The 13,891-nt window shown below is 53.7% G+C and overlaps 1 protein-coding gene across 4 annotated transcripts in view; it reads right to left on the minus strand.

Moving 5' to 3' along the window:
• LOC118889507 overlaps nt 1–8,367 on the minus strand; it is a 29,382-nt gene extending 21,015 nt beyond the window's left edge. For all 4 annotated transcript variants that reach the window (XM_036841252.1, XM_036841255.1, XM_036841253.1 and 1 more), the window contains exons 1-4: nt 8,096–8,367; nt 7,928–7,971; nt 6,199–6,233; nt 5,694–5,796 (exon numbers count right to left, since the gene is read on the minus strand). In XM_036841252.1, coding sequence (XP_036697147.1) covers nt 5,694–5,796; nt 6,199–6,233; nt 7,928–7,971; nt 8,096–8,327 — 414 coding nt within the window. In that variant the 5' untranslated portion in view covers nt 8,328–8,367. The remainder of the gene's footprint in view (nt 1–5,693; nt 5,797–6,198; nt 6,234–7,927; nt 7,972–8,095) is intronic.
• Between the last annotated feature and the right edge of the window lie 5,524 nt (nt 8,368–13,891).

Below are 13,891 nucleotides of genomic sequence, written 5' to 3' on the forward strand. Positions count from 1 at the left end.
ATGGTAGAAATCTTTTTTTCTTGTGATGAGGACTTTTAAGATCTACTCTCTTAGCAACTTTTAAATATGAAATACGATATTATTAACTATAGTCACATCCCCAGGACTTATTTTATAACTGCCAGTTTGTACATATTGACCACCTTTACCCATTTCACCCACCCTCCACCCCCTGCCTCTGGTAACCACCAGTCTATGTATCTATGAGCTTTTTTTAAAATTCCATATAAAGTGAGATCATACAGGATTTTTCTTTCTCTGTCTGACATATTTTACCTAGCATAACGCCCTCACGGTCCATTCATGTCACAAATGGCAGGATTTGTTTCTTTCTCATGGCTGAATTTTATATATATATATATATAAATAATTTGGCATATATATATGCCTAATGTCTTTTATCCATTTATCCATCAATGAACACAGGGGTTTCCAAGTCTTGGCTATTGTAAATAATGCTGCAATGAATATGGGGGTACAGATTTCATTTTGAATTAGCGTTTCTGTTTCCTTCATACAAATACCAAGTAGTGGAATTGCTGGATCGTATGATAGTTTTATTTTTAAGTTTTTGAGGACCTCCATACTGTTTTCCATAGTGGCTGCAACAATTTACATTCCTACCAACAGTGCACAAGGCTTCCCTTTTCTCCACACCCTTGCCAACACTTGTTAGTTCCTGTCTTTTTGATATTAGCCATTCTAACAGGTATGAGGTGACATCTCTTTGTGGTTTGATTTGCATTTCTCTGCTGATTAGTGATTTTAGGTGTCTTTTTAATTATCTGCTGTCCATCTCTGTATCTTCTTGGTAAAAATGTCTATTCAGACTCTCTGCCCATTTCTTAGTTGGATATTTTTTCTATTTTTTTTGTATGAGTTCTTCATATAATTTGAATACTAACCCCTTATAGGATATATGATATGTAAAAATTTTCTCCCATTCGGTAGGTTGCCTTTTCATTTTGTTGTTGGTTTCCTTTGTTGTGCTTTTTAGTTGGATATAGCCCCACTTGTTTATTTTTGCTTTTGTTGCCTTTACTTGGATCAACGTCTTTGCATAAGTTCTGGAAACAACTCTTTCATAGTTTCCATGGATCGTTTTTAGGGGAGAGGGTGAGTTGAGATGAACTACTAGTGAAAGGAGGGTCAGTGGGTGGAACTATAGCCTCTGTTACTGTAGGTGGCCTCAAGGCCACAACTGATAGTCATTGTCTCCCTCCTGTGCTATCCATTCTCAAGTCCCCTCATCCTTGGATAATATCTCTGCTAAAATGGATGGCTTACTTGGTGGGGTGACCCTCACCCTCGTCCCTGAGTGAGTGTTCTGAGCCCTGGTCATCATTTCTTTCTCAAACCATGGCTGCTGTACTTGACCATTTACTGTGTACTTGACCATTTACTGTCGAAATTGGGAAAGGCAGTACCAAGAAATACCCCCCAGACTTCTGTTTTTAATCAATCATTTTCCAATTAAAAATTTTTTTCTTCCCACAGACATTTTTATCACCCCAAAAGGAAACTCTGTACCCATTAAGAAGATACTACTTCGCTCTCTCTGCCAGGCCCTGGAGACCACCAATCTGCTTTCTTTCTCTATGGATTTACTTATTCTGGATATTTCAGATAAATGGAATCATACAATGTGTGACCTTTGTGTCTGGCATCTTTCACTTAGCATGATGTTTGTGAGAGTCATCCACACTGTAATATGTATTAGTATTTCATTTCTTAAAAAAATGTTTTTGGCCGTGTAATTGTTTGATATTTAATTGCTCCATTCCTTTTTATGACTGAATTACTATTCCACTGTAGGTATATACCACAATTTGTTTATTCATTCATCCATTGATGGACATTTGGGTTATTTCCATGATTTTTCTATTGTGAATAGTGCTGCTATAAACATGTGTGTATGCAGATTTGTTTGAGTGTTTGTTTTTAATGATTTAGGAGTGGAATTGCTGAGTCATATGGTAATTCTATGTTTATCCCAAAATACACACCCCAAGAAACTTCCTGAAAGTCTGTCCTTGTCTCAGAATCAGCTTTTCAGGAAACATGCCGTGCAACAGTATGGACAGTGTCCCATGAGAGCTTATTTGTGATGCCTGGGGGTCTGGAGTTGGAAAGGGCTTCCCTTAGGAAGTGGCAGCTAAACTGAGGGCAAATTCAATGTTTTTTCCTTCCTTCCTTCCTTTCTTCCCTCCTTCTTTCCTTCAGAGGGATGACATAGATGTTTTACACAGTATATCCTTTTAAAACTTTTGCATTTGAACCCTGAACTTATTCATAAGACAAATAAATGATTATTTTAAGCAGGGTATTAGGGCTCAAATTATTAATATCATAGAACCATTATAGTGACAACATGGATTGGAAACAATTTATTAGGAAAAAATATGGAAACTTTTTTTATAACAATTTTGATAAATAAAAAAGTTGACAAATCAGAGTGTATAGACAGAATCTTGGTTATTTGGGAAATTGTATCATAAAATGGATGGGCTCCACAAATTCTTCCATTTACTTGAAGAAAAGAGTGCTAAGTCAGTTTGGGCCGCTGTCACACAGTACCATAAATGGGGCGGGGTGGGGGCTTGTAAACAACAAAAATGTATTTCTCAGTCCTGGTGGCTGGAAGTCTGAGATGTAGGTGCCGGGATCATCACCTTCTGGTGAGGACTCTCTTCCGGGTTGCAGACTGTCCACTTCTCATTGTGTCCTCACAGGGCAGAGAGCAGAGAGAAAAAGCCAGATCTCTCATGATTCTCACAAGGGTAAGAATCTCATCATGAGGGCTCCATCCCGATGACCTCATCAAATCCTAATCACCTCCCAAAAGACCCACCTTCTAATACCATCACATTGGAGGTAGGGTGTCAACATGTGAATGCTGGGGGGACCCAAATATTCAGTCTATAACAAGTACTAATGGGGAAATGAGAGCTTCTCTTGAGGATGTTAAGGGCTGCTACAAAGATCAACGGTACATGTGTTTCCAGACAGAGCTACAATATAGAATAAGTTCTATAAGGCGTTCACAGAATAGATTCGTCTTTCTTCCCCAAAACAGTCCTTGGTATCCAGGGACCCATTCCTGGAAATTCACTCTTGCTCAAGGAAATCCATTCTCTCATTAAAAAAAAATCTTATGAAGCTACATGAATGACACAAAGGACTTTTCCCAGCTCTAAGATTCTGTGTGTAAAACCTGTTAGTCTCAATTTACTTCCAAAAGATAGACCCTCCGCGGGGTCTGCTCCTGCGGGGACGGTGGGACCCGCGCTTGTGCCGCGGCCCCCAGGTGTGGCTTCCTCAAGTTTGGGGTGAAGCCCCAGCCCCCTTGGGCTCTGCAGCGCTGCGGTGGGCTCGGGGGACGGAGCACGGTCTCTGGGGTTTCTCAGCAGGAGATGCCGGGGCTGCCGCGCAGGAACCCAGCGGCCCTGGGTGCAGCACAGACTCGCCAGGCCTGGGTGTCCCTGCCGCGCAGGGCTGCTGAGAACAGGGTCCGCGATGAAGCTCTGCCTGGCAAACGGGGACTGTCGGCGGCTCCATCCTCCCCTTCCGTCGGCACAGCCCCATGGCAGCCCTCCTTTCCGACAGGCAAAGGCTGTGACCTGCGGCCAGACGGCTCCACACCCTCAGGCCCCGGTGCTCGGCCCATGCTGGGAACAGGCACAACCCCTGGGCCGGCCTCTCCGGACGGCTCGAGCGGGACGGCTTCTTCGGCGCGCCTGTCACCCACCCCGAGCCCAGGGGCCGGCAGGGAGGTCTAAGGGCCACTGGAGCCTGGGCGGGGCGGAGGCACGGGCTTCGCGGCTGGGCCGGCCCCCCTCGCCGCCTCCTGCCTCTGCGCCCTGGCCCGGCGTGGGCTTCCCGTGGCCCCGTCTCCTTCCCACCCCCGTCGCGCCTCTTGCCACCCGGGCCGTGGGCTCCACCGGGAGCAGCACCGCGTCGTGAGGGTGCGGGAGGGTGCCCGCCCTCAGGGCTTCCCTGACACCTACAGGCTGTTTGGCCATATCCCAGACAGGCACCGGGCACCGGCAGGTCAGTGGAGCGGAGTCGGCCCGGGTCTCCTCCCCCCTGAGGAGGGGCGAACGGCACCGCGCACGAAGCGGCCCTGGCGGGAGGGAGACCAGGGCAGAGGGGGTCGGTGGGGAGCTTCACTCGCAGTCACTTCCAAGGGGACCCTGAGCCCCCAGAGCTGGGGGCTGACTGGCCTCAGCACTCCCACAAGGGGGTGGTCAGGAAGGAGGGACCCTGTCCCTGGGGCCCAGGGCACTCCCGGGTCAGGCGGAGTCGCCAAGTGTGTCGGGTGCCGTGGACAGCTGAGGCTCATTTAGCCCAAAGGAAAGTTCCAGCGCATTGCAGAGAGCAGACGAAATACACGGTGGTGAAAACTCACTGTTGCTAAGGGTTGAAACGAACCAATAATTCCTCCTGTTTCTCAGGGTGTTCCTTTGGCTGTTAATGAAATGTATTTCCAAGGAAGGCAGGCATGTGGCTGAAAAGGCCAGCAGTGCCTCGGGGTCACAGCGAGACCCTCCCATCTCGCCCCCCTCGGCCATCCTGTGCTCTGGGAGCAGAGCTCTCAGCCAGAAGTGAAACATAGTAGCTTCCATATCCGGATTCTAAGATTTTCTAAAGCCCTTTAAAGGCCCCCTTCTCTGAGTGGTGCTTGACCTGCTGGTGTTTGGGGCGGGAGGGTGGGCTGGGTGGAGGGTCTGAGCGCCATCCCGAGGGAAGGGCTTTGGAGGCCTGTGTGAGCCTGAGACCAGGGGGCCCAGTGCACGTGTCCGAGGGGAGGCTAGCGCTGACTCCAGCCGTGCCGAACCAGACGTCGCCCTCCTTCTCGACAACCCAGCAAAGCCTGTCGCTCACATTCCTGGCTGTGCTGCTTACACTTGCCCTCTGGGAAGGCCAGCCTGGCAGAGCTCTGTTCCTGCCCTCTGGGCTGCTGGTAACTGAGTACCTAGCCTGGGTGCTGGAGGGGAGGATCCATAGATGGTGGAGGCCCAGTGCCTGCCCAGGGTGCTGTCCCTCTGCTGAGCTGAAACTTCTAATCAACGTCTTAATAAAACCAAAAAGGATGTGATATTGTTCTACCACCTGTGCCCGACCAATGTCAGCCCCTTGTCATATGGGGCAGTGCTGTCTAATGGTAAAGCTTCCAGTATCAGATCCCCAATCCCTTCTCCTACCCCCCCCAACTCCCATGGGGGTTCAGTGGGTACATCTGTATTTCACAGAACCTGAAACTCTGATTTTACAAAGGAGTTGGAGGTCTGGGGAAAGAACCGGTCTGATCTCAGTTAAGAATGCAACTTTATACCTGGACGATACTAGAGCACTTTAGCACCTCATGTGTTTGAAAATGAGACCTTCACAAAGACCTCATGGGCAGGAGACGCAGGCAGGAGAGGGGACAGACTGAAGCTCTGTGACTGACTGATCAAGTAGCAGAGGTCCAGCTGACCTCCAGGCCTACCGCTGATTTACTATCACCAGAGCCACGTAACACACCTTCCACATAGAGAACCAGCAGAAAAATGAGTTTGAAGAGCATTTTAGCTAAATCCAAGGTCATTTTGATCATTAGTGAAAGTCATTCTGTTCCTACACGCTCCCCACACCCTGACCCCCCTTCCTAAAACCAAATGGGTTCTGAAATTAAGGTGGAAGTGACAAACCTGGAGGTGACCAGGCTTTACTTTATCATCTCTCTCTTCTTCTTCCACGTGTGTTCCTGGTCTTACTCTTCCCGGTTCTTCTGCAGGGAGCGGTCCAGCAACTCTGTCAAGCAAAATCACACACCCTAAGGATGACTTTCACAGACTCCTCCCGTGGAGGCAGTTTTCAAAAGGTCTTCCTTCCTACCCACACCCCCACCTCCCACCAAAAATCAATCTTCATCTCAGGAGCCCTGAAAGGCACATATTACCTCAACATTTAATATTTAATACAACCTTTAGATCTAGTTCTGATAACTGCCAGTTGCCCCCAATTCACTCTTTGTAAGACAATTCTACCTGAATCACAAGGTTAATAACCTGACTGCAAACCCAGCATCCTTAAGCTATCTATGGTCACCCTGGCAACTCACTATAAAGTTCTTCTTTTTAAAAGATTTCAGAAAAGTAATTTCAGTCATCAAGATTACATATTGCACAGAACAAAAAGCTTTATTATTCTTACCGTTCTCTGGATGTAACTCTACGTCTCTTTTCCTCCTATGTGGAGAGAAGGGAAAAAGAGAAAAACAATCTTTCAAAAGAAGATCAAAACCAAAAGCATGAGTCAAAGTATTAAATAAATACATTTGATGTGGTTAAAAACAGGGGTTGGGGGGTAATCTGGGTTTGGGGGAGATCTGGGCAACCTTCAGTCTGGTGTTGATGTCCCACCACCCTCAAAACAAAGAGAGGCCCAGGAGCTGGCCCGGCACATGTCTGCGCACTAGAGGTCATCTAGTGATGCTACGTAAGTCAAAGATCCACCTCATGTCAGGAATTTGTTAATACTAGAAAAAAACCAAAGTAGTAATTTGGGATTCACATCAGGAAGTGATGATGACAACCTAAACTGGACACCAGCTCTTCTCTGATGAACACCTTAGTACACTACTTCCCTAAGTTCACAACACTTGCCAACTCCAGGATATCTGTATTTATGTATTTAAGAGGGATAAAAATATTGTGGGGATGAAACCGATCTACGTCTTGTTTGAGGTGGAGGTTACAAGAATGCATGCGTGCATACACGTGACCATACATGCACAGTGAATAAAGTCTGTAGATTATGCCGATGTCCATTTTCCGGTTTTGCTATTACAATTATGTGAGACGTCACCATTGGAGAAAGTTGGGTAAACTACACAGAACCCCTCTGTACTATATTATACGGAATTCATCTGTATGTGTATACATAAAATTCTGCCTCCAGACTGCCTTTAGACTTGAGCTACAACATCAACTCTTCCCTGGGTCTGCCTCTCTTGGCCTGTCCTGCATATTTCAGACTCGCCAGCCTGAAGTCGTGTGACTCAGTTGCTTAAATTAATCTCATATACACAGACATCACTGGGTCTGTTTCTCTGGAGAACCCTAAGATAGATTTTATACTAATATACTACAGTAATATATACATACATATAACCTGAAACAATACAGAAGAAACTGATAAATGCTCGCCTCTCGAAGGAAGGACAGGACGGAGAGGGGGGAGTACCACCCCTATGTACCAAACAGCCTTTTGTACTGCTGCCAGCCCGGCCGCCCCAGATTCAAGCAGATGTAATGGCGTGTGGCCCAGGCAGTGGCTACACAGCTAAGGATTTTAAGGCACAATGCAGCGAGATGCCAGGGCCACGGTCACACACGTGGAACATTCTAAAGCCAAGAGCGGTTGGTTGCAGGATTCCGTGCATGGGCCCCCGAGGGCCCTCTGGAGGCCATCGCAGACCCTCAGGTCCCACGTGAGGAGACAGCCCACTAGAACACAGCAGGCGGCCCTCCTCCCAGATCTCACCCGGGTCAGCCTCCCGGGCACCCGGCCTCCTCTGCACAGCACGGGGCAGGCTCACAGAGGGAAGAGCGGCCCAAACGCAAAGGTCATACCAAACCCCACGGGAGAAGAGTAAAGCAAGGTGATGAGGGGAGAGGGGAGGGGTCCCTCGGGAAGCTGGCCACTCAGGATTTCCAGCCTCTTCCACAGGAAGCCAGCTCACGAAGCACCAAGACCTGTCCTGAGTCACACTCAGAGGACTTGACCCCCTGACCCCACAGCCCCGCTTCCCAAGCCTCCTCGATGCTGACGATGCTGACACGGATCAGCACGGAGAAATGGGGGAGCACACGGCTGGGGGGCTGCTGGGAACTCAGGACTGGCCCCCCCGAGGCCCCGCCCCAGCAGGCGCCACACTCACCAGATGGTCTCGCTGATTTTGTGAGCAGCATCGTGGGGTTTGTCCTGAAAGACAACAGGACAGGGTTCAGAGCCGTCCCTCCCCGCTCCGGTGATGGGGGCGACCAGAGGAGGCGGGTGCTGCAGCCCCCGGGACTCCCCACCCCATTTCCCGACCCGCGGGACCCACGAGAGAGCTCCACCCACAGCGCTGGGGCCATGTCCTGCCACGTGGGACACGCTGGCTCCAGGAGCGCCTGTTCCTGCAGCGCCCTGCCGCCCAGCGGGCTGCGGGGAAGGGACCGGGACGGACTCGAAGCCCCCGACCCTCCTTCTCCAGGACTTCCCCCGGGCGCTCCTGCAGCCTGGAAGCCACAGGCCTGCCTCTGAGTCCCTGAACCACCGCAGGCCTCGGTTTCCATCTATAAAATGGGGAAACACCACTCATGCAACCACCGGGAGCGGGCGAGCAGCGGTCCTCCCTCCCGGCCACAGCGGCGCTCTCCTGGCCTCACTGCGCCCCGCGGGCTGGCCTCGCCGCTTTCCCAGAGGAGCACGTCGGAGGTCGCTCTGGCCTTTCGCCGGGGTCTTGGCGGCCAGCTAACTCAAGACCCTGCAGAAACCAAGTGAGGACGACGCATCGTGTGGACGGTCTGTAACTCCAGACTGCACCTCCGCCCCGCCGGTGAAGGTTCCTATCGCGGTGAGGAGGGGCCTCGAAGAGGACGCACAGTGAGAGGAGGGGCCACGAAGAGCAAGGGCTGAAGCCAGAGGTGAGATGGTCAGGCCCAGAGCTGCCAGCCCTGCCACGGGACAGCGACTGCCCCTCTCAGACCAGGCCACCATTTCCACGCTTCACAGTGGAGGACGGCAATGCGGGCAGAGCCCCTACGGGCCAGGACACGGATGCCCGGAAGGTCCCAGGACAGGGTCCCCCCCCTGGCGCAGCGGTCCTAACAGGTCAAACAACTCCGGAAACACCCTTTGTGTCCTAAGCCTCATCTTTGCAACAGCAGCCCTACTGAGATATAATTCACACAGAATGGGCCCCCGCTTCAAGTATACAGTTCAGTGGGTTTTAATACATTCAGAGCTGGGCAACCATCACCTCTATCTAGTTCCAGAACATCCCATCACCCCATTAGCAGACACGCCCCAATCCCCTCCCCAGCCCCTGACAACACTAATCCACTCTCTGTTTCTGTGGATTTGCCCGTTCTGGACGTTTGTAAATAGAATTACGATATGTGACCTTTTGCCCAGAATCTTATTTTTTTAAGGCAAAGGAAAAAAACAATCTTCTATCGTTCTTAATAATATCCTCCAACTTACCAAGGACGGAGCAGTAAATATCCATTGAACTCATATTACTTAGACAAGGCCGGGGGCGGGAGATGGAGCACGCGCGGTCCAGCACAGGACAGCCCTGCAGACCAGTGGTTCCCGACACGGGGGAACCGACCCGCAGCATCAGCGCCACTGCTGACCCAGAAACCCTGGGGAAGAACCACTGATGGGAACAATCGGCCCCAAGGCCTCCTGGCAAACGGCAGAAAACAGTGAGGACAGCTGGGTTTGGAAAACAGTCTGGCAGCTCCTCAAAGGTTAAACAGTTAGCAAATGACCCAGCAATTCCTCTCCTGGGTGTCTGCCCAAGAGAAATGAGAATATTCGTCCACACAAAACCCTGAACATTGGGCTTCCCTGGTGGCGCAGTGGTTAAGAATCCGCCTGCCAATGCAGGCGACACAGGTTCGAGCCCTGGTCCGGGAAGATCCCACATGCCGCGGAGCAACGAAGCCCATGCGCCACAACTACAGAGCCCACGTGCTGCAACTACTGAAGCCCGCGGGCCTAGAGCCTGTGCTCCGCAACAAGAGAAGCCACCGCAATGAGAAGCCCGCGCACTGCAACAAAGACTAGACCCCACTCACCACAACTAGAGAAAGCCAGCATGTAGCAACGAAGACCCAACGCAGCCAAAAAAAAAACCACACCAAAAACCCAAAAATTAATGTTCACAGAGGCGTGATTCACAACCGCCAAAAGGTGGAAACCACCCAAATGTCCATCAACAGATGAACGAATAAACAAATGTGTCCCTCCACACACTGAAATATTATCCATCCATGAAAAAGAGTGAAGCACTGACACTCGCTACAACGTGGATGGACCCTGAGAACACGATGCTCAGTGAGAGAAGCCAGACGGACAAGGACACACAGGGTGTGATTCCACTGATGGGAAACGTCCAGAACAGGCAAGTGCACAGAGACAGAGAGTGGGTTCCTGGTTGTCAGGGGCTGGGGAGGAGGATGGGAGGGATGCTAATGGGGATGGGGTTTCCTCTCGGGGTGATGGAATGTTCTAAAATTGGTAGTAGTGACGACTGCACTCAATGAATACACTACAAAGCAAGGAACGGCACGCTTTAGGTGGATGAGGTGAAGAGTATGGGAATTACACCTCAAAACAGCTATCAACAAAAACAACAACAACAACAACAACAGGGACTTCCCTGGCGGTCCAGTGGTTAGGACTCTGAGCTTTCACTGCCGAGGGCCCAGGTTCAATCCCTGGTTGGGGAACTAAGATCCCACGAGCTGCACGGCGTGGCGAAAACAAACAAACAAAAAACAACAACAAAATCTACAGGAGGAAATGCGAGGTATTGTTAAAAGCACCTCCACCTCAGCAGGAAAATACTGAGCATCTAAGACACTCACGTGGCCGACAGACTCTGTTCCTGGTCCACAACATTCAGTGAGTCCAGACAGACAGTCCTGGCAGCCCTGAATTCCCTGGGCTCCTGTACCCACTGAAAGCAGAGAAGACGCCACGCTGTCCCGCAGGGTCTGCTCAGAGACAAACGCACACAGCACAGTGTACAAGGCGCTGAGGTAGTCACAGCATGAGGAGGAGGGTCTAGAACTTTCCACCAATGCTCTCCCACGTCACACTCCTCCTGAGGGGAGCCGGCCCCCGTGCACTGAGGAGCCTCAGCAGCCCTGCAGGGGCCCACGTGCTGAGGAGCCACGGGAGGGGCCTCCTGGAAGCCAGGCATCCCACCCGGTCCGGCCTTCGGATGGGGCAGCCCCGGCTGAAGCCCCTACTGCAGCCTCCTGAGGGACCCTCGGCCAGAATCCCCTGGTCCGCCTGCTCTTAATCCCTGCCCTCAGAAACCATGGGAGGTCATCAGTGTGCATCGTCTCAAGCTGCTAAATTCATGTCTGCGTTTAGGCCAATACACTACCCTGCAAGCACGGCCCGTAAGAACAAGTCTTAGAGCCACAGGAGGATGTGACAGTACCCAGGAGAGTCTCATTCCGGTCACCACTGTGGAGTTACAAAACAGCGTGTGCGCTCTGAAAGGACCCCGTGAGCACGCGCGTGTGCCTGAGCGTGCGCCGCGTGGCAGGCCCGTGCCGGCTCGGACTGCGCTCCCTCCCTCGGCCCCCCCAGGAGGCTGGACGCGCCCCAGAGACGCTCCTCCTGCAGGGGCGGCAGGGGCCCTCACGGCACGCGGGCCGCAGCCCTGGCTGAGCCACCGCGTCTCAGGCCGCATCACGCCGACCTGGGAAGACAGGGGCCTGGAATGTGGTCTCATCTGTGATGAGATGAACTCAAGCTTTCCCAAGCTTTACAACCAGAACGAAAGGAAGGAAACAGTTTACGACGTGCCTCCTACGATCTGAGGATGCTGCTTTAGGGACTGGCCAGCTTCCAGCGACCATCCTGAGTCGTATGATTTAAGATGCCCTGATCACCATCGATGATTCAGAAGCTCTCACAGCTTCTCGGCTGTGGCCTCTTCTTCTGCTTCACAGGCTTTCCGAACAGAGCGACGCCAGAAGCCGACCCAGAAAGGTCCGACTGAGAACAGCCCTGAGGAAGCCCGCGCTTAGGAGCACCCGCACCTCCTCCCCCGGGGGAACCCTGGAACTCCGGGGTTTGAGGCCAGCCCTGGGCTCGCTGCACGGGACGCCCGGCCTCCCCGTCCCAGCCACAGCCCCGGCCCGCTGCTGGCTGCTTGCTGAGTCAGTGACTCACCCAGGCTCTTCTCACTAACAGCGTCAGAGCCTCCGCAGGAAGCCGCGCAGAGGCTTAGCGGAATGCTGCTCACCACAGAGCCGGCGGCCTCACTCCGGGATCCTGGGAAAACAACCGCAATAAGCACAACCGTTCCCACCTGAAAAAGCACCGTGTGCAGAAGCCGGAGGCTGTCATCAGGCCTGAGCCGCCACCAAGCCCGTCCCGTCCGCCCGCTCCCCTCCCCTGCCCAGCTCAGGTGAGGGCGGGGGTCGCCCATGGGGCGGGGGAGTCTGGCTGTCCCACTAGGCAGGCCCCTGCCTCCTCCTTGACCGTGAGGACAGGTGTGGGAACAGGAACTCCACCCGGACGCCCGCAGGTCTGGCTCTGCCCCCGCTCATCCCCGCAGGCCCTGCGCCCGGCGTGAGGAGCCTGGACAGGAGGCCTCCTGGGTGCTCGCTGCCAGGGCACGGCCCACCCCTGAGCACGCAGGCTGGTTCACGGTGACAGGGGCACGACATCTGGAGACATCGTCCCTGGAGGACCCGGCGAGAGGCAGGGGGCAGAGACTAGGGAGGAGACAAGACGTGGACTCCGTCCTCCTCTTCCCACTTGCAGCAGGAAGACGCCGGGACCCAGGGGGCCTCCGAGGCAGGGGCATCACACCGGGATGAGCATCAGAATCCCTGGTCAGAGTGGAGTTCTGGGGCCCACCCGCAAACTTTCAGAGTCAGCAGGTCTGGGTCCCAGGAACCCGCATTCCTAACCAGTTCCAGCTGGTGGGGAAGCTGCTGGCCCAGGGGCCCCGCTCAGAGAACCACCGGCCTGAAGCAAGCAGGGACCACACTCTCTATCACCATCTGCTGAGGGCACGAGTGCCCAGGAGGTGCCGAGGGGGAGCACCCTGGGCCTCTGCCCGCGGTCCCCGCTCCCCAGCAGGCTGCAGGGGGCACAGCCTGCGGGCTGGGGGTCGCTGCCTTCTTCCCCGCGGCTCTGCACACCTCCAGAGCCCTGGGGTGGGGACCAAGGCAAGTGGGACAGAGCGGCCAGGGTGGGATGCACGCACTGTTTCCCAAAGTGGAGAAGCACAGCGGGAAGAGTCAAAGGCAGGGGAGATGGAACACGGCGGGAGGTCTGCCGGCTGTCTCTCTGCCTCTCCCAGTGGCAGGGCTTTGAGAGCAGAGATCTGGCTGGAAGAGTGGAAAATCCACAGAAGGCTCTCCGTCTGGGAGGAAAGCCAGGCGGGTGAGCAGAGGGCCCTAAGGCCCAGCGAAGGCGCTCAGCCTCACCTCTCAGCCTGCGGCCCCGCTGGGGAGCACCCACTCACCAGGGGAGGGAGCAGGGGGTGAAGGGGGAGGGGGAGGGCCAGCGCCTGCGGTGGGCCTGAGTATTCAAGAAGCAAACAGGTTTTCACTTGAAAATGAGTGCATCTCACACAGGGGCGGGGGTGGCAGAGAGACTGGCTGTGGAGCATCACACGGGTCCCGTCCACAGTCCGCCCCGGACGTCCGCAGGCCCCCAGCAAGGGGGTGCTGCCTGGCCCCAGGACCGTACCGGAGGACAAGCCAGGCCAAGGATGGGAACCGCCTGGTAAAGCGATGCAAAGGAGAGAGCCAGGAAGGAGGCTCTCCTCCCACAGCCGACCCGGCCCTCTCCCCGCAGGGCCAGGCGACAAACCAGGCTGGTCTCGGGACCGAGCCGCGTCGCAAAACCCTGCCCGCGAGACCGGCACTGCAAGGAACCGTCAACATGGGAAAACAGGAAGGGGCTGCCAGCACCCCATGAGGCCAAAGTCCAGCTGGAGGAGGAAGAGAGAAGAGGGAGCGGGCCCGTGGCTCCCAGGGCCATGGACACGGTGCAGGACACGGTGGGCCCGTGGCCCTGACCCGGGCGGGTGGGACCCGCTGTGCACACAGGGGCCCCGATGACCAGGGTCCAAGGAAGGAGCCCCCACGAG

Source organism: Balaenoptera musculus, unplaced genomic scaffold, assembly GCF_009873245.2.
Source record: "Balaenoptera musculus isolate JJ_BM4_2016_0621 unplaced genomic scaffold, mBalMus1.pri.v3 scaffold_62_arrow_ctg1, whole genome shotgun sequence".
Taxonomy (NCBI): Eukaryota; Metazoa; Chordata; class Mammalia; order Artiodactyla; family Balaenopteridae; genus Balaenoptera; species Balaenoptera musculus.